General features: G+C 35.4%; 1 protein-coding gene across 9 annotated transcripts in view; it reads right to left on the bottom strand.

The window, feature by feature from the left end:
• Positions 1-237: 237 nt before the first annotated feature.
• The window catches only part of LOC128230415 (vinculin-like), a 30,145-nt gene continuing 9,103 nt past the window's right edge, over positions 238-21,279 (bottom strand). The window contains exons 4-27 of one of the 9 annotated variants that reach the window (XM_052942648.1): positions 21,080-21,225; positions 20,481-20,549; positions 20,066-20,165; positions 19,546-19,697; positions 19,269-19,341; positions 18,639-18,668; positions 17,917-18,065; positions 17,552-17,744; positions 17,187-17,332; positions 16,466-16,628; positions 15,578-15,729; positions 14,799-14,976; positions 14,348-14,545; positions 13,967-14,058; positions 13,601-13,712; positions 12,625-12,819; positions 9,778-11,241; positions 8,194-8,298; positions 6,977-7,089; positions 6,365-6,480; positions 5,387-5,510; positions 5,054-5,144; positions 4,273-4,311; positions 238-2,007 (exon numbers count right to left, since the gene is read on the bottom strand). In XM_052942648.1, the coding sequence (XP_052798608.1) occupies positions 1,841-2,007; positions 4,273-4,311; positions 5,054-5,144; positions 5,387-5,510; positions 6,365-6,480; positions 6,977-7,089; positions 8,194-8,298; positions 9,778-11,241; positions 12,625-12,819; positions 13,601-13,712; positions 13,967-14,058; positions 14,348-14,545; positions 14,799-14,976; positions 15,578-15,729; positions 16,466-16,628; positions 17,187-17,332; positions 17,552-17,744; positions 17,917-18,065; positions 18,639-18,668; positions 19,269-19,341; positions 19,546-19,697; positions 20,066-20,165; positions 20,481-20,549; positions 21,080-21,225 (4,367 nt within the window). In that variant the 3' untranslated portion in view covers positions 238-1,840. Of the gene's footprint in view, positions 2,008-4,272; positions 4,312-5,053; positions 5,145-5,386; positions 5,511-6,364; positions 6,481-6,976; positions 7,090-8,193; positions 8,299-9,325; positions 9,392-9,777; positions 11,242-12,624; positions 12,820-13,600; positions 13,713-13,966; positions 14,059-14,347; positions 14,546-14,798; positions 14,977-15,577; positions 15,730-16,465; positions 16,629-17,186; positions 17,333-17,551; positions 17,745-17,916; positions 18,066-18,638; positions 18,669-19,268; positions 19,342-19,545; positions 19,698-20,065; positions 20,166-20,480; positions 20,550-21,079; positions 21,226-21,279 lie in introns of all 9 variants that reach the window. The other 8 variants (XM_052942651.1, XM_052942649.1, XM_052942650.1 and 5 more) reach the window with 8 other exon arrangements.

Genomic DNA, 21,279 nt, shown 5'->3' on the forward strand with positions numbered 1-21,279 from the left:
CAATACTGATACTAAGACTATGACAGTGTCTCTATTGTGAACGCTGCTGACAGCAAGGCTATGACAATACTGATACTAAGACTATGACACTGTCTCTATTGTGAACGCTGCTGACAGCAAGGCTATGACAATACTGATACTAAGACTATGACTGATTTGAACACTGCTGACACAAAGGCCGTGACATTTGTCCCTGCCTTTTTCTTTGAAATCCAGACAAGCAAAAATGGCAACAAAAACCTTTTGGTAAAGTTTTATTTGAAAATAACAGATATAAACCTACTATCGGCAAAATACAATACAATAATAAAACTTGAAGCATGTTAAATATCAAGCAGATTAAAAATCAAATATCTCTAGATGAAATCAAGATCCTAAAAGCCTAAATAATTGCACTTTATATGGAAATATCCTACAGTCTAACATGGTATAATTCATACTAACTAGATGAATGATTGAAACATAGAATTACATATATGAACATAATGAGACATCAAGAAATGAATACTTTTAATATTAAATTTGTTCAATTATGCACTCTTTGTAATTGAGAACAAATTAAAACACTGTTCTTTGACATGCAGAATGGTTAAGAGTATTATCATTAAAAGTGGATTAACATTATCTTTTTGAGAGGTAAAAAAGATACTGGCAAATATCAAATTCATGCAAAATTAATCTTCAGCATAGGAGATACCAATACAATAGATAACAATGGACTTCTGTGGAAAAAAGTAAAATCTCTTGAACAAATGACAGTATTGCTCATGAACACTTCAGGGTAAAGTTTCGTTAATAATGGTGAGTTGGTAAGGAGGCATTATGTGCTTGGTATGGATGATATAAAGCTGATACACACAAAATACCAACATAAATGATGCACTTCCAGGGGTTATCTAAGCAATGGGTTATTAAAGAAATGATCTCCATCTTATGACAAGGACCAGGAACTGCAATACAAGCAAATTAATTATAATAATAAACCATGTCATAATAAAGTCTAATCCAACATTTTGAATGCTGTGTATGTCCTGTAGAAAAGGCAAAGAAACATGCAGATGCTTGTATTGAAAAACTTAAAACTGAATCAGGCTTAATGTATGAAATCATATTTCATTGAATTGAAATGTTGACAAGAATGCCAATTATTTAAAAACAATAATTGTATAATTTATATAAAATGCCTAAATATGAAAACAACAAATCACAATACGAGGGAAATATGTGGGTTAGTAGAAAACACAACAAGAATATGTCCTTTTAGTGAAATAATACTAGTATCAAGACTAACAAATATACAAATACATTATGGCATCATGCATAACAATTATTACTTAAATATTGCATAAATACAGTCCGCTATACATTTTATAACTTTTCAAAATAAATCGACCAGTGTTTCTTAGTTTCATTCTTTTTCTGATTTTCTTTATTTGTTGTATGTACAATAACAGTTATATCTATTAAAAACTCGAAGGGAACGCATTTGTTTGATATAAATAATGATAAATCATTTTTTGCATAGAAGATGCAGGTTTAAATCGAACCATAAAATGGTATTGATCATGGCTCAAGATTTATAAATAACAATGAAAACTGATGTATAAAAATAATGATCAAACAACCCAATAAATTATGTATCAACAAATTCAGCACCATTCATAAATAACTCAAAAAGATGTAACAATCCCAATACTCTCTTGAAAACATCTCCCTACTACTGTATCACAATATTTTTACTTCTAAAATTTGACAAACAATCATTAAAATGTTGAATTCATTGTTCTATCTATCTAAGCTGGTAGTCATGGTGACGTGGTTGCTACGGTGATGACACAGTTCACGTGTACCAGGGTCGTTTCCTCAGCCAGCGGATGGTGTATCCAGAGTCAACACGGATCTTGATTGAGGCAGCCTCTGCCGCTCGCACAGTCTCCTTGACGGCCTGCATCAGATTTTGGGCATTCCCGACCAGCATCTCCGTGGCTTCCTGGTCCTCCTCAGAACCTATAAGAAGCAACCATGTGACAGTCATGTGACACACCTGAAAAAGCTTATGGAATGTTTGTATGCAATGACCTATCTTTTCAGTTACAGTACGTTCATAATACACTGATATATCTTGAAAGGCATGTGCATAGCTGCCATGACTAGGATTTAGATAGTTCAGGCTATAATACCAAATAGAAATTCATAGTCTATAATAAATGGCATATAAACAGGTATCCAAGCAATAATGCAGAAGCTAGTGAAAGGCTTAAAAGAGCAATTTAAAAGGGTTGTAACAATTAAATTACCATGAGAATATTCTTACCACTTTCATCTGTAATTTTAAGCATGCTATGTCAAGATAACATAATTATAAATGCTCAGAGGAGTAAATCAGTCATTCACCAGACACAATATTGGCCACTTTATGCCTGTACAGATGCACTACATTACTTTGCGTTCTGTTGAATCATTACTTAAAGAAAACTATTGAAAAGTCTGAAATCAATGCTTAAGTTGGTTGATATGGATCTATAACTATGTGCCTAATTCTACATGCCAAATTTTGACCTGTGAAATGTTCCTTTTTTAATATGTGAAAAACAGTTTAGCTAATTGCCTTCCCATTTTTTTGAACTTATTGAACATTTTGTTAGTATTGCATTTTCTGGCATATTAAATAGAACTACTTAGTAAAAAGAGAACTTATTAGAATTGTTATTACTAAAAGCATATAATAAAACAGATTGATGATATTGTTGTATGTCCCATTTTATGGACAACAATGTGATATTCACTTTCTATGGCTCACACAATGGGATATACACATCATCAGTCAATAACTGTATATTATACCCTTTCTCTGTGAATACAACTGAGCACTTACTAGATTCTGTTTCCATGGTAACGAAGAAGCAGGCAGGAAAAGAAAGCAAGACAGGTTAGTTACAAACATTGAGCACAGCAGAATGGAGAAATGAAAACAGGCTGCTTTCTTAACTGTTACAACATGGTATATTTGGAAAACATTTCGTTTTGCACTCTTGTTGAAACGAAACCAGTTACTGCCAATTACCTACCTTAGAATGTAAACAGAACTATCATTTTCTACAATTAAGCAAATGTTTAACAGGTAACCATGGTAACATTAGAGATGACAACCTGTTTTCTACGAAAGTAACTGGTACATTACCAACCTTTAAAATTAATGTCAACATATTGTAAGCCCCTCCGACAGGCTACACATTTGTTATAAGCCTCTATTTGGGAAACTTGGTGTACAACTTACTCTTCATTTAAAGGTTGACAAGTACCAGTCTCACCAAAAGCACCATATTAGTCATTCAATCAAGCAATTAATCTGAACAAAAAAAAAATGTACATTTCCTAACATATTCATCATTCAAATGCTTACAGAGGTATGCAAGTATTATGGTATTGCTTTATTTGTTTCTGTAACAATTCACCGATGGTTTGAATACAGTCATGTAGAACTGCTTGGAATTATATTGTGTATAAGAAGATATATATACATGACTGTATGGTCACTGTACATTTTAGTATAAGTATGCAGGTTATAAACATAATGTAATTATCTTTTAGATTGTCATTATGTTGTATTAACTTAAACACAGTATTACTAGTATAACAGTTTATGAGTGGAGGGAGATATTGTACACCATGCTCACAATCAATAAAAGTTCTCTTCTACAATGTAACTAATAACACACTTTTAATGTAATCTGTAAAGTGTTCCAAAATACAAATAAAAGTTGCAAATAAGAAGGTTGCAAACATTATATTCCTCAGAATTCAAGGTCAGTTTTCATCACTCAAGGTCATTAGAACATTCTGGCCTGGGGTAATCACACACAAATGCTTGTTGTCAATTTAGGGGTTTATTTTAATGTCAGACATCTGCATCTTGCTTTTATTATGTAATATTACTTTTGAATTATCATGGTCAAGCATTTTTCCCCCAATAGACTTGTTAATGGTATGAAATCGAAACTGTGAAATTTATAGAATCTTATTCAATTCTACACATATAGCTAAAAGAGATTGATTATAGTGCTTTTATTTTTTATGACTTTTCTGATTTATGTTTCCAAATTGGAGTTTAACATTTGGAACAACCTAAAAGGGCTGTCTGTTAAAAAAACATGTACAAAATACTTACGCATTTATTCAATTTAATTCAACTACATGTATTAGGTCATTAAAGCAAGATGCAGTATCTGTCTGTCATGTGACCATGCGTGTACAAGTGTAACGGGGTTTTACCACAGGCTATTTCGCTGCCATCAGGGGCTGGGATCGGCTCTATATACAGTACGGAAAAATGTGTAATATTTTATGTTTGGGACTTAACACTTTCGGCTAAATATTTCCACAAAAGTGGCCTTCATTTGATCACATAATAAAATCTCTATATGTGAACCATTGGGAACCTTTACAAGCTCAGATCATTGAACAAAGTTATTTAAACTAGGATCATCATCAATCACCATTCAGTAAGTAATTTGTAAATATTATATCCAAGTGTATAAAGTATAACCCCATAACCTTACATTTAAATATGGTGCAAAATAGTAGAATAAGACAACCTTAGAACCCAGGATCTACCGGGACATTAATATGATATATTGAGAGCACATTCTTGGATCAAAATAAGTGGTAACACGCATGGACTTCATAGTCTTTCAATTACACTTATGGACATTTTTTTCAACAAGATTGTGTCCCAATAAACTTAATACAGAACTGTGATGTATATCCTTGTATATAAAGCTCCTGTTAACAGTTATCTACGTAACATAATCCTGAGTGACCCTATTGTAGTTACATGTACCTGCAACTTCATCTGCAAAATGCATATTTTATCAAATTATTCCAACAAGCAATATTAAAATCAGAAAAGTTAACATGTTTTTATTCATGTATCAATGATTTAAATCATGAATATTCTGTATTAAGTGTCACCATCACTCTTATGGGCAGTGGTTTAGAAGCTTTGAACAAAAGCACCCAATAAACAAAGCTGAAGCCAGCATGAATGACCTACCCTGAGCTCCTAGCATTGTAGCCTTCACGGTGGAGAGTATTTTTAGCTGGGTACCGATTGTGGGGATTCTCTCACACACTTGCAACAGATTCTGTAAATAAATCAAAGGTTTCAAATTCTATGATTAAATTTGATTTAAATACAATTGTAACATGTGCATTGTATTTGTTTTAAGAGATTAATTTTAAAAACATGTAATTTTAGACCATAACGCATAATACCCTAATGATATCAATCACAAAAGCACAATAATTTGACATGGTCTGAATGTCTAATAGATTGGTCCAAACTGGCATCTTCATGAAGAAAATAATATTTTTCTAGAAGTCTTACCGTCCTCATTTTCTTGTCGGTGCATTCAGCTGCCAGTTTCTTTGCAAGGCGTGTTACCTCCTCTGAGGCTTCTGCGATGGACTTGGCGGTCGAAATCAGGTCCTTCTTGGTTCCACCCTCTCCCCTAAAACATTGTAAGGTTAATTATTGTTACAAACATATATTCGCTGATAGCCATGAAGTTTCTAGCAATATTGCATGAGCTTTACAAAGGCTCTGCCAGAGTTTAATAATGTAACACTGGATGCAAGCACAAATTTACTCATTATAATTCATATATATATACTGACATAGCTTTGTGTAAACACCATGTGGCTGTGGCTGCATTTTTTTAGGAAGTATATCTTAGACATTGCAAAAACAGTTCCAATTCAAATTTTGAAATGACAATTTTCCAAAGGGAGTTATGCCAACTAGCCTCACTACAAGGTATGACCTACACATCTATTCTTGAAAAGTTAAATCTTAAATCTATTCTGGAAAAGTTAAAACACCTCAAATCTATTCTGGAAAAGTTAAACTTCAAATATATTCTGGATAAGTTAAACCTCAAATCTTTTCTGGAAAAGTTAAACTTCAAATCTATTCTGGAAAAGTTAAACCTCAAATCTTTTCTGGAAATGTTAAACCTCAAGTCTATTCTGGAAAAGTTAAACCTCAAATCTTTTCTGGAAAAGTTAAACCTCAAATCTTTTCTGGAAAAGTTAAACTTCAAATCTATTCTGGAAAAGTTAAACCTCAAATCTTTTCTGGAAATGTTAAACCTCAAGTCTATTCTGGAAAAGTTAAACCTCAAATCTTTTCTGGAAAAGTTAAACCTCAAATCTATTCTGGAAAAGTTAAACCTCAAATCTATTCTGGAAAAGTTAAACCTCAAATCTATTCTGGAAAAATTTACACATATATTTTGTAACAGTTTCCCCTTACACATCTATTCTGACCTAGTTACGCCTCAGAAAGATATACGGGTGATCTCACCTGACAAGTTGTGAGAGCCTGACCATGAGGAAGGCCATCCTCTTGGCAGCACCGATTATCTCGTTGTCCTTGCTGGACCACTGCTTGGCCTCCTCGTGCAACATGTGGGCTGCCATCTGTGGGAGAGAAGTGTCAGCTAGGGTTAACAATGGAAACATAGCAAGATGGGCGTTTATTTTAGATAATAGTAATAGTTCCTTTATTGTCTCTATTATAAGAGAGCTAAACATATTCACATACTTACTAGAAAGAGTTAAGTAGAATCTGATATTAAATAAAATGTGTTTTTTTTCCTCAAGTATCTTGAGAATTCAATATGCTTGGAGCAGCAGGGTACAGTCTAAACATTTCAAAAGCTTATGGTTTCTTCAATATTTAATTATGGTTTCTTCAATATTTAATAAGTTTATACTACCTCTCTTCACCAGTTTTAAGCTGATATTATGTGAATAACCTTCAAGTTGGTTCCCTGGAGCATCAGTATGAGCCTCCAACCTCCTGGGGCGAGAGCCAGACAGTTATTCAACTTGAGTGCTCTCACTCTCAAAACATACTCTATGTGTAGGACATGAAGTGTCACATTCATTAATTTTAATATCCTCTATACCGTACCATAATAGGCTGGTTCTCTTGTGGCACAGGGAAGTCTTCTTCATCGTCTGTCTCTGGCGGAGGTGGGCGTGGCGGCATTGTATCCGATGGTAATGGTGGGCGTGGTGGACCATCTGCAACACACAGGTATGGGTGTGTAAAATACATATTGTATAAAGTTTAGATTGAATGATGATGTAATGAGAGAATGAAAGAGGCACAAAGTACTAATTTGAAATTATTACAAAATGCTATCATTTTGTTAAAATATATATTATATAATATGACTGTATACTATACTGTACACAATAAAATAAACTGCATAAATGCCAAAATAAAATGTTATCTAAAAATCCAATTCCAATATTGTATGTATATATGTAGATTATATTCTTGGATTATAGCTTTGATATTATTTCATTATAGTGTGTGAGTATCATTTGGAAATAATACAGGACTGGCAAACTGACTTAATCTGTGTCATTAGATATTACAATTATCAAAATATTTAGCTTTATATATTTTAAAGGGTCAGTAATTTTGTTACCAATAACTCCATTAGGAAAACAAATAAACCAAACTGTCTTCATGCAATCTTCAGTTCTTTATCATGCATTTTAAAAGCATGTTTTTGTATTATCAAAAAATAAAACTGAAACCCAAAACAAAACTGAAATCATGCTCTTTTTCAACACTGAAAAGTTTCTGTTTTCATTTTCAAACAAATATGATACTTTCTGATGATGCAACATAAATGACATGTCATGTCACCACACTGTTTATAGAAAATGACCAAAATGGCAAAAATGTATAATAGCTTCAAACTGGAACAAAAGCATGGCATTCACATCTTCCGGCAACAGAGGAGCTGAAATTGTTGAACCAGCAGTGCAACACAAGGGGTAGAAATAGAAGAGTTCAACAGCCTTCTTTATTAAATGTAACTATTTTAAATCCTTTTTTTGCTTTATCCCCTTGACCGGCATTAAACATTGGCCTTTGAACTTAGAAGTCAATATATATTCATACTTTTTCTAAATGCACTGCTTGTCCTCAGAAAACAACAACAACAACAAATATGGGAACATTGTTGAGTAGTTACGCTCTGCAAAAAAGTGGCAGAATTGTGTTAATATGCTGGTCAAATGTATATGAAGACAAATACTGCATAACAAGGGATGGCACAGGGGAGGTAACTCTGAACAAAATAATGCATCATTCCTTGCAGCAACCTTGACCTTGACTGTATGCTGCCCACGCTGGTGGTGGGGGAATGGGCGGAGCCGGGACCGGGGGTGGTGCCGACCTCTGAGGCACTGGAGGCTGCTGCTTCTTCATGGGTGCTGTAAAGGGCAAGAACTCCCACTGTCTATAAAAGTCTTATAGTTTGCCAGTATTTTGAGTATGAAATGGTGGTGCTATTGGAAAACAGGACAATAAAGCTCTAATATGAAAATTGTTCTGGAAGTTTCTATCATCACATAGTTACTGTGATACGGATTATTGATATTCATAATTTTGACTCAAGTTGGGATATTAGAGCAATTTCCTGTTTCAACATGTATTTCTATTACATGTGTATGATTAATTGTTATTTTACACAACACTTAACTACTCCTTCAATGTTTCCTTCTTTAAAGCAAGTATCAGTCGAAAATTCTATATATAATATAAAGAGGTTTCCTCCTTGTAAGTTCTTGTTCAAAGCAAGTACCTGATATACTTATCACACTTCATAAAATCAGTGAACTAAAAATAGCATATTTCAACCAACAAAGTCATGCACATAGAAACTGTTTTAGAACAAACAGAACAAAGCTAACTGAACAAGAACATAATTGTCTCCTGTATCATTAGACCCCTGTCACCAGTAACCATGAAGCCTTCATTGACCATAAACCCTGACCTCCGAGATCTGACCTTGGTCACCTTGCCTACCTAGTTCAAGGACGGTCTCAAGGTCACCAGTCTCAAACTCTTCTACAATACATGAAAAGGGGAACTTTCAGTTCATATCAGCATTTCTTTTTAACATTAAGGTGAAAAGAAAGTTCCACGACACTGCAGACCAGTGAAATAAATATAAAAAATAATGAAATTCATTTTTTTTATAATCCTGCAACTAAAGTGAAATCATTATGCATCAATAAAAGAATAATTATACTAATGCCTATAATCTACATTTGTTAGTTATTTTATGTATAACTTAACCATGAAAGAATAATTTGCAACTCAAAAAAAGTGAGCCTCGATTAACATAATCATAATGTATTATGGTTTAATGCATCCTAAGTTAACTACATCACTCGAAGTACATGTTTATTAGTGAGGTGTGAGGAATGATATGCTGTGTGGGCTTTCTGTGGATACCTTCACGGGCAAGATTTTGGGCAAACTGGGGCGAGCCAGGGGCTCCATCCGCAAACTGATCTGGAACTTCACACCAGACACAATTACTCTCAACTAGATATACCTTTTTAAATATGATAAAATCATAGATATAATGTTAATAGTATTAATTCGCTGGTTTATTTATACATTATGACGAATAAGACAAATAAGAGTAATATTATCCAAATTACAAACATTCACTATTAAACATTTTAAATATTGATACATGAAACTAATATGCATTCTCTGGCATGGCACTCTCCCAACTAGTCACAAAATAACATATAACTACGAACATCATGAACATCTTAAAACCTGCAAACATCAAACATTCAATAATGAACACACTCTCAATAAAGAAGCCTCTAAAGCCATGCGGACGATGGTGTTAAAGATGTACACGAGGGTGAGCCGGGACAGACAAGGTCTACCTCTACGTGTATTAGAAGAAGAGAGGCTGGAGCGAAGCGCTGGCACGACAAACTGGGTCTTTTGCTGACTCCTGCTACGCAGATATTTGGGGACAATGAATATACTACTTCTACCGGAAGTCTTACACTTTGTGCCAGAGGGAACTGGGGAAAGTTTAATACTTTTGTAGCTACCACACATTGGATGGTAGATTTTGGTGTTTGAGCGTTCTTTGAAAATCTGGCCACTTTCTTCATCAGATGAGGCACCACTTGACCCAATCATCATTTCATATTTCTCACATAATGGTTTAACAAGTAAAGACCTTCTGTCCCTTCTCCTGGCTCCACAGTTTCCAGAATAGGCAACAGATGCACTGACAGTCTGACTACCAGTAGTTTTTGGACTGTTAATTCTGAAACTCTTTTGTGAGTAATGCTTCGGAGAAAATGATATTCTTTTGGCTTTCTGTTTCGGTTGATCAAATTTCAGGTATGAGTAGCTAGTGAAGCGAGATCGCTTTGAAGCAGGTTTGGTGGCCAGGTTGACTGTTTCCTTGACAGCCAGGTCTAGAACATTCTTGACAGGTGGAATTACAGACACCTTGGCATATTTTTTAGTAACATTAGTAGTTACAGGTGGTGTAGCTGATACACTGGAGAATTCCTCTGTGACAGTTTTAGGTTTGACAACAGAGACTTTTGTGTATTTTTTCATGACATCAGTAACTGCAGGTGTAACAGTCAATTCTGAATATTCCTTCTTAGTTTCTTTCTTGGAAACAGTTTTAGGATTAACAACAGAGACTTTTGTGTATTTCTTGATGACATCAGATACTTCTTGCAGTTCATTTTCGTTCTTTTCAATTTCTATGGGCACAATGCGTTCAGTTAGACCATTGCTTCCTTTGAAGTAACCATTTTGACCAAAATCTGTCGCAAATGAATTGGCAGAATAAGAATGGCTTGATTGCATTTGACTGGAAGAGAATGAAGCATTGTTACTGAAATCACTGAAACTTTGAGACCAATCTGCTACTACATTTGGTTGAGAAATGGTGGCCACTCTGTGCTCAGACTGTGTTAAGTTTGTCATTAAATTGTTCATATCTGGCATATCAAACACTGGCATATCGAAACCTTGAAAGAAGCCATTAGATTGAAATCCTGCTTGTTCATGATATATAGGGATAGGAAGGCCATCTGAATGATTCGGTAAATCAGATTTTTCTTTTGCTGACCAAGACAAATTAGCCAATGACCTAGCAACATTTTCTGGCGATAACGGCATGACTGCGAAATTTGTCAACTGGACTTGTTCATTATCAGAGGAGGGTGAAGGGTTAGTTCTAGCAGAGTTCTTGGACCTAATATGTTCAACTTTTGGCGACCCAATCATGAAACTTTTGTAGTGAACTTGATGTTTTGGTTTAGTAGCAGAAGTCTTGGACGTGGATTTTCTGGCTTCCCACTCAGAGACGGCATCTGTTGTTAGTAAACAGAAAATCACTAATTGTCGAAGAAATGAAATAAATCTTCAAATTGAAAATGAATGTACAAATAATATGAATAACCAAAAAGTAATGCACGATTTTGAACAAAACTATTAACAATGGCAATCATTGTGTGTTATCAATAACAGACTGTAAGAAAACTAAATCATAGGAAGACCATGCATAATGTGTTACTGTTATGCACTTAGTCTTTATGTTCATTTGAGAAAAGTTTTGAATTTTCCGTGTTTGAAAATAAGAGTTCCTCTGTATTTAACAATACTTTTGTTAGTTTACACTCATATTGATACATGGGATTTTACTGTGATTGTAAATATTTGATTAATTAACCATTACAAATTTACAAGATACTGTGAAAACATTTATATATGTGGGCATGAAGTTTCTTGGTTTTTCAAAGTGGGAAAAATGTGTGGGTACTTAAATTCGTGGATTTACAATTTTTGAATTAAAAAATCAAAAACTGCAATCCTAAATTGTCTGCAAATTCACTGCTAGCCTATTTTGTCATCTGTCATCTATGTCACGCAGTTTATAATACTTGCTACAGTAAGACAATATGTCAATTAGCACAGATACCCATCTCAATGATTGGTTACTTAAGGGGCATAAATGAAGATGCACCAACACCAAAGAGATAAAATAGTGAAGCCAATGTATGTCGATTAGCATTTTTGCAAACTGTGAAAACAGTTAGGGTGCAGCTTGAAATAATTCATTAAGTATTTTATCAAAGAAACAATGTCAAGTGCGGACGCTCAAACTCGGTTGGTAAATAATCAGCTCATTTTACATATGCCACACAGGAGGTTAATAATCAGCTGCTTGTTTTAACGTACTGGCAATGTCATACAAAAAACATTGAATGCAATAATGGCCTTTATGTATTATCAATGCAGATAAATAAAATATAACCTATTAATAATAATAAAACAATGATTAAGTTGCTTACACTGTATACTTCGACAATGTATATCTCATGTAAATACATGTTTACCATTTTAAGTAAGCAGTATACTTTGAGAATTCAAGGTCCAATTTTCGTTGGGATCATGATTTCGTGGATGACCCAACCTACCAAAACCAAGAAAATTAATGTCCCTGAATATTACTGATTTCACAGTATTTAAAGTTTGGTACAAATGAACAGGTTAAAAAGCATTGTATGGATCTGTTGAATTACTGCAGTTATAATGATTTCAATTAAACTCAACAGACCACCTTGTTAAAAAAGAATGACAATTGGACACAACTTCATGTTCATAAAATACCTGTGCAGATACATGGGGAAAATAATATAATAATAAAGTGCATAGCAAGGGGTGTCAACTTCTATCATGACTCAAAATTCTACCTGGTGATGGATAAAACCTAAGTGTACTATGGGGGCTATTGTAAACTATTGGATCCGGGCCGTCAGGCTGGTCTCTAACAGCAGCCCGCGGGGCCGCCTGCTGGACCACCCGCCGCTGGGGAAATTCCTGGGCGGGCGGTGGGGGCACCGCGGGGGGAGGTGGGGCATACCTAGGGGGCGCCACGAAACACGGCTCTACAACAAAGCGAAGCAGAAGACAAAAATATATGCTGGTTATGTTTACTGCTAGTACACACTGTGACTGACGTGTTCTACACACAGCTACATAGAGCTACACAATCTGCCATATAATCATGTAAAACATATGTAACTAGATCATACATTTTGTATATTGTGAGTAATGTAACATATAGCCTTATACTTTTCAGTACAATGAAATTCACTAATTATATATTTTCACACCTGGGCCCTGTTCTAAAAGATCTATCATTGTTGTAAACTTTACGCTGCTTAAGGTTGCTCGGAGACACCAATTAGGTTACAAGCAGAATTTACAAACTAAGGTAAATGTTCTTATGACATATTTATTGAAACGCAGTTTACCCGGTAAGCTAAAAATGGGGTTCCACCTTAAAGTATATATACAGGGCCCTGATGCAGAAGCATTTACATAATCCACCACACAACAACCACACAAACATCACCAGGTATGTATGCCATATTCATTTTGTATATATATCATAACATACAATAGAGATGAAGCCCAACATATGCAGTTAAATAATATATTATGCATGGTTTGTACCTGTGAATAAATAAAATTGAGTAAATTACAACAAAAAGTAATACTTGTAAAATATTAATAAATTTGGCCATATATGCACTGAAAAAATATGGAAACTGTATATTACACAAACTACAATACATATTATATATATAATTATTTAAAAAGTCACAGTCACTACAACACACAAGAAAGTGACATACAAACACACAGCCACCTGTGTGGATGTACCTGAGATCTGCAGCTCTGAGAGGTCGGGCGGGGGCGGGAACATCTCCTCAGCTCTTCGGCAATCGGGCGTCGTGTCCACCGCCTTACGCACCTCACCTACAGCATCTATCAACTGGAACAGAAAATAGGAAACTACTATACGACTGAAACTGTTGAAACAGGAAAAATACTACAATACCAAGAAAACATCTACAAATGCTACTAGAACATTCAACAAGTATGCATTACATGAAAAAAAGATATTTAAAGCAATACAAAGAATCAAGAGAATGTTTGCCTCATGAATAGGATTGATCATTCTTGGTTGAAATTTTCATTATTAAAACTAATTAATATGCAATTTGAGAGCTGATGTTGATGCCCTACCCCACTGTTGGTCTTCCGCCAGTTGTTAGCAGCCCCTGGATCCTGTGGATTCATGGACACAACCTTGGCACACTGAACCATCGGGGTGATTGCTGAAAAAAAAATAGTGGAGTCGTGGTGGTAAGGGTGGCTTCATAGACTTTTGTTGTGATTTTTCGATCATACCTATATGAACCCCAAATTTTACAATAAATAGGTGGTTTGTCTCAGGTCTTGGATTGGAAGTTGATTACACTGTGATATTATTTTCTAACGAAATGTATCCACCTACTGATCAGCTATGAAAATAAAGTATAACAAGAGACTCATTCCTTCACTTCAAACAGTTAAAAAGAATGAAAATACATTTATTACATTGCATAAATTAACCATTAAGCATACTAGATCTAAGCTGCTCAGAGGCTCTGTTCACATTGTCCACAAAGTTTGGATCTTCACTGTTGTCTGCCTCTTGCTGTGCCACCTGGAGGACTCGGTTGGCTCGGCGCGCGATGTTTGATGCATTTGTGACAATCTTTGGCGAATCTCTGGTGCGAATACCATCTTCAACACGCTCTGTGTCCCTCAATATGCCTTCCTCTGTAATAATCATAATTCATTTATTATCTTGAATATCAGTTTAAGGAAGTGTAAAGAGATCTCAAAAATAGTGCAAAAACTGTAAGTCAAAACCTTGGAAATTAACATGCCTTACAAATGCTTTACTTTCATACCAAGCCTGCAGAGGCACATTATAGGGTCTTCAAGTACTAATATCTTTTAAAATAGCTTAAAGCATTATTCATGGTAGCCTTTAACTATCAAACCCATTTAATTATCAAAGCTGACCCACCCTCAGCCTTGACAAGAGCGGTAGAGTCTACAGCCTCGTCCACCAGCCCACGCAGTCGCTCCATGTTATCGCTCCACTGTTTCTTTAGCAGTTCAAAGTGTTCAACCGCTGCCTGGTTTTCAGGGTTACTGAACACGATCTTAGCCGCCGTGGTAATCTGAGGGGTCAGGTCATTCACCTGTAAATAAGAGCAAATGTTAAATCAATTTCTTAATGTACTTTAGTGGAAACGTGTTGCTCGAACTTCCTCGGACCGGCAAAACCTTGAGCAAATACCTTGAGCCATGAAAAATTCGAGCCAAGCTGGAAATCTTCAGTTTAAAGAAATTGGTCCTAAACCTCGAATTCCAGCTAATGAGAAATTCAAGTCAAGCGTGTTCAAACCAACAGAGTTGATGTTATCTGTTGTTATAATATATATTATATGATTATTTCCAGAATTTAAAAATCACAAATACGAAAGTGCTAGAGTATGAAAGACTACTATGGTCATTTTTAACATGTTATTAAATATTAATGCAAATGCAGTTGAAACACTGCCTGAACACCACTCATTTTAGATAATTTTGTTTCAAATAGAATTTTCAAACAATCTATAACCAGCTTCTTTCACATCCCTTTAAATCACTTAGTTATTTAGTATTGGTATCAGGAATCTTTTAATTTTGTAGTAGTTTGTGTTCTTTTAAAAAACTAGAAATGCTCTAATGTTTTGTTGCTACTGGTATAGTATGGTATCAATCTATTGGTACTGGTATCCAACCATATACAAAACCAACCTGTTTTGAAGACTTGAAGATTTCCTCTACAGTTTTCTTGTTCCTACATCCCCCAGCAGTGGCCACCATGGTAGCTGTGTCAGCAAGTTTCGCCGAGTGGGCTTCAAAGTTCCGCCTCTTGTCATCAAAATTGGCTTCTCTTCCTGGAGTACCTAGCAATTAAACAGTAAAATGAAAAAAACTGCCTATACAAGTCATATCAATGTTAATTGTAGTTGGTCCCAAATGCTAGTCTAATAGATAGAGCATTAGTTTCTTGGTATTATACAACTGTTTTTTTTTCACAAAATTTAGCTGGTCATTTAGTTTATACCAATTTATTTTAGCTCCATTGTGCAGACAGCTGAAAGCTGATGCAATTCGCCCATGAGTCCCTTTCTTGGGCAGAAACCTGTACTGTATCTGCCTTAAGAGGCCATGAGAAAGTACCACTGGAAGGGCTTGAACCCACAACCTCTTGGGTTAAAGACAGACACCTATACCAATAGACCACTCTCACCAATTTGCACAACTAGCTGGTCACATCAAAGACAAGACTTTTTACCAAGCCAGGTACAAGACAAGTTTATGCTTCTATTGGGGTAATTAAAATACTGTTCATACATTATATTTATAATTAGAATACATAAAACAAGATGAACCATGATATTTATCCATCAACATATTTGCTTCTGTTGTCATCATTAACAGCCCTAAAATACATGGAAATCGTCAAATGAGCCAAATTACCTATCAAGCATTTCAGAAGGAGCCAATAGAATTGAAAGAGCAACAACGTCCAAAGAAATATGAACAAAAGGAGCTGAATAAATTTCATCAAAATGGTGATTGTTTATAAAAAGCTTAATTTAAGTGGCCAAATCAATGAAAATGGAAGCAAATTCCTACCAAGTGGTACAGAGGCGGCCTCAGTGAGTTGTTTAAGAGGTGTGGTGATATCAATGAAGTCCTCAGCCACCTGGTTCACGAGGGCTTCCTCGATCTTGCCCTTCAGCTGCAGGAGCTTCTCAGACAGGTGCCGGGCTATTGCCTTCGCCTGTGGAGAGTTACCCTGAAATAGAAACAGAGGTTTCATATAGAGTTTGATTCACAAAAATGCTAATGAAGAATATCTGATGGTTCCATCACTGACAACGTTCAACTTCTATGCCTGGTTACTGTATATGATATTAGTATAATTTGAAACGTTTTTTGTTTGCTGATTAAAATAATGTATTATGCTAAATAATTTTGATAAATATATTTTTGCATTATCTGTCGTGTGAAACATTTAAGTTGTTTCTATCAAACAGGGGGCATAACTCAAAAATAATTAAAGCCAGAGCTATAAATCTTTGTGTATTGTCACTGGTGTAGTGTACCAAGTTTTATGTGAATATCTAAGCGAAGGAAAGTTTTGCATGCCTACAACAATTACACTGATTTATGACAATGCCTTATAAAATTCATCATTATGCATTAAACATCTCTTATGATTTTATATCACCATACTGAACATGATTAAGTATTTGCTCACATCAAACTAGTATTGTACTGATTCTTTTCATGATTAAATATTCAAAAACATTTGGCCAATGTACAATGTACATAAAATTTCCTATTAACAAACCTGTCCTTTAGCAATGAGGTCCGCAAGTTGGTTGGTGAGTATTTCTGTCTCGTCACATAGGCGGAGCAGGTCAGAGCGGAGAGGACCAGAGCAACCTTCTGCTACACGCCGGCCATCAGCAACCACCATCCGAGTGGCTTGCTCACCTAAAAATCAGAAGAACATAACTATCAAAAACAGCTGAAACAAAATTCATAATCCTTAAGAATCTACTATTCTATGCTACCACAGATGGTTAAAACCAATGTCTATTTCCCTTCATGTTTATTAAGAAAAAAATTAACGACATATATAGTAGTCAGCCTTATTCATTATTATTGGAAGACAATCCTTCCATGAACAAGATCACAAACAATCTCCCCTACCAAGTCCCCTGTCATCAAGCCCTGGGTTTGTGAGCCATCTCTGAGCCTGGTCCACCTTCCCCTCAACAGTGGGTGCAGGCTTGCGGATGCCAGAACGCTCTGTGTTGGCGATGCTGGTGCCAGTGAGATTCTGTAACTCCTTCAGCTTCTGTTGCATCTCGCGTGCCAAGGACATCGCCTGGGGGCTGTTGCCCTGTAGAAACGAAGCATATTGGGGTAATGTATAGCTACAATCGTGTCCAGTCAACATATGATACCTGAATTTTTGTTTTCTAATCACAAATACTGTCTTTGAAAATGGATGCATACAGAGATATCAATAGCCAGGCGTGACAAGAGGAATAACACACAAGATAGTTGTGTACCTTGCCCTGTGCTCTGAGTTCAGACAGAGCCTGGCTCATGGACTCAAGGTTGCTGACAGACTTCAGGATTCGGTCCCTGTCATCTTGGTTGGTGCAGCAGTCAGCGATACGCCTTGCATCTTCCAGGATCTGACGCAGGGACTTGTCACCTGCAGATAAGATAAAGCCAGATAACTTCTTGCCAAAATATTTCCTGATTTTGAGATATTCAACAAAAGGGTTCATTTTTTATTTTTTTTTAACTTTTTAAAATTATATCAATAAGCTAAGTGATCTTTATGTTTGGCACCATGATAAATGTATGCTTCAAACTCAAATACATGTAAGTAGCATATTTGGGATTTTTCTTGTATTTAATATTAAACACTAATCAAAGTAATCCCTTTACATATTTCTACAAAAAAAAGAACAATACCCATTATTACATAATTAACGTAAATGCTATCATCTTTCTATTGAGACCAATCACAATCAGGGAGGGGATGGTTAACAGGTTGGTGGGAGTGCTGTAGGATAAAACCATGTAAGTATTGAAGGCTTAAAAATAACAATTAAGGTAAGGGATTTGTTGACAGAGCTTAAAGTTGTTATAGCATAAAACCTAGGGTATAATCTGGCAGTTAAAAAAATGTCCTCTTAAAGCATAACAAAATACCTCAGTCTATTTCACAAACTGAATGTGTTATACAATGTACACACGGGTAACATGAAGGGGAGCTAACCTGACAGGACACGATTATCTATCACCATCCCTATAGTGTACAATATACAGATAGTGCATACCTAAACTTGTTAAAGATGTTATTATGTGACTATATTGTCTACATACATACACAGACATGGTTTTCAATCAATGTAAAACCAAATTTTGGAGGCTACACAAAAAAAGACATGCAAAATATGTTTCACTTTCATATTTACAGTCGAAACTCACTATGTCAAATTTGGTTACCTCGATGGTCTGATTATGTCTAACTTTTTTTTTCGGTTTAACTATACATTTTACATATTTTGGTTATATCGAATGTTCGTTATCTTGATGTATTTTCCAAGCTCCCAATGACTTCGACAAAGTGAGTTTTGACTGTATTACAAATTACTAATTCATTACAAGAAAATAATGATGCATTCTAACTATTCAAGTTTTAAAGTTATCATCATGAAATGCTGAGAAAATATCTTTACAACATCAATGCAAAGAAACATGTAGCTAACTGAACAAGACATGTAATAGAATATCATTATAAAAGACAGAAATCTACGTTAGCTACTGATGCAAGTACAGAATACAAGATGCCAGTACATGTATATATAACAAGACCTACATGAAGATAACAACCTTCCCAACCTACCTGAACTGCCCACCAGAGCAGACGGGTCAGCCAACCAGTCGTGGGCCAGCTTCATCTTCTGTTCAATGGCACTCTGAAAAATATGTCATAATGTGTGGAATACATAATAACTTAATTATTAAAACCCTTTGTCTTTACCAAATACAACCTTCACGATAGATTCAATCTGTGTAAGTAGGATAAGTGTCTTGAATCTGGCAAACCGGGCTCCTGAAAAATTACAAATTCTCTGTGAAATAAGAATGTCAATTTGCATAGAGGCCACCAATCCCCATACCTGAGCCTTCTTCATGACAGCAATGTCGTCTGCATCCCACTCCTCCTCATCGTACGTGGTGAGCTGGAGAACACGAATAATCTCATGTATCTCGTCTGACATCTTCCGAACCACATAGTCACGGTTTGTCTGGGCATCTTGCACTCCCTGGTCTGTGGGGCAAATAAAATAATATGTGAACAATAAGATTAATATACATTAGTTATAATGTTTAACACATAATAAGCAATTTCCATTGATTCGATTCTCAAACCGTAATTTTTGCAACATGATTAGTTCTATACTAAGAAATGAAACCAATATTCTAAACAAAGTAAAGACAACAATGATCTAATATCAATCTATGTTTGATTTTTTTAAGATTTTAATACCCAGGAATAAATGCAGGTTAAAACTGACAATCAAATCATTGATACCGGTTGTAAATTGATTACATACTTTTGGTCAAACCAATTCCAGGGACCAGAAAAAAATCATCATTCTTTAGATGAACTTACACATATTATCATGGCCTACTTACTGGTCTGTTTTGCGGTGATGTAGATCTTGATGCCGGAAATGAGGACCGGAGTAAGGTTCTTCACCTGTTCCAACGACCGGATCAACATCTCACGGTGAACCTATACGCATTAAAATTAGCCAATGAGCAAAGAATCATTTAAAAAAACAAGAGCACCACAAGCCAGGGCCAAAAGTTGTTTGGTTTTCTCAGTCAGGGGGCAGAACTAAAAAATGATTTTAACAACAGTCATGGGACTTGCTACACATGTGCTTTCTGTCTATGTCCATTATTTTGTATATCATCTTTCAGTCAGAGCTTGGTATTAATAATAAGTGTGTGTGTGTCATTACCAATATTGTGTTGTTCACAGTAATACACATAAGACTTCTACAACAAAAGAACGAGTCAACATTTCAAGGCTTCATCACCTTACCTGATGAGTGAGTTCCTTCTCCCTAGTGTCCACCTCCTTGGTCATCCTGGTCAACACTGGACTCAGGTTCTACATGGATACAGTACACATGAACATGGCTGATTATCACATAAAACAGGGTGATCATTAATTTTAGTTGAAGAAATTATGAACAGGAATAAAACATAGATATTAGAATGCAAAATAGTAAAACCTTAACTTGTCTCTTATTAATAAAGTGATGTATTTGCAACATTATTGTATTGAATACATAGTTATAGGTCAACATAGAAGTTTATTACTGGTATTACAGGTAATAGAGTTCGGTGGCATTGCTTTTAGTGTACAATATAATTTTAAGTATCCAAACAACTAGGTAAAAGTTTGTAGTTTCATGACCACCATTTAAAGTGTTATCAGTATTTTAAGTATCTTTCATGTAATTCCACTTATGATGGGAAAATTCACTCTGAGGACACTTGTGGAAGTTGTGAACAGTTATTTTCCCATCCACATCAGAAACACATGAAAGATACTTAAAACCTGGTTGCTTGGAGTTATCATAAGAACAACTGTAAATCATTGACACAAATGTATAATCCTTCAATCCCTGTCTCTACCTTGACGTATGTGACGAGGTCTTCCATTCGGTCAACAACCTCGGTGATAGCGAGGTACTCCAGCACGTTCTTGCACACCCGGATAATCTTCCGTACTTCAGACTCGTCAAAGGCAAGCAGTAGAGCTGAGGTGCCCTGGAGGATGCCTAGTGAAAAGCATAGTTTGTTTAGTTTAGAATAGGTATAATTAATATTAACAA

This window comes from Mya arenaria, chromosome 4 (assembly GCF_026914265.1).
Source record: "Mya arenaria isolate MELC-2E11 chromosome 4, ASM2691426v1".
NCBI classification, from domain to species: domain Eukaryota; kingdom Metazoa; phylum Mollusca; class Bivalvia; order Myida; family Myidae; genus Mya; species Mya arenaria.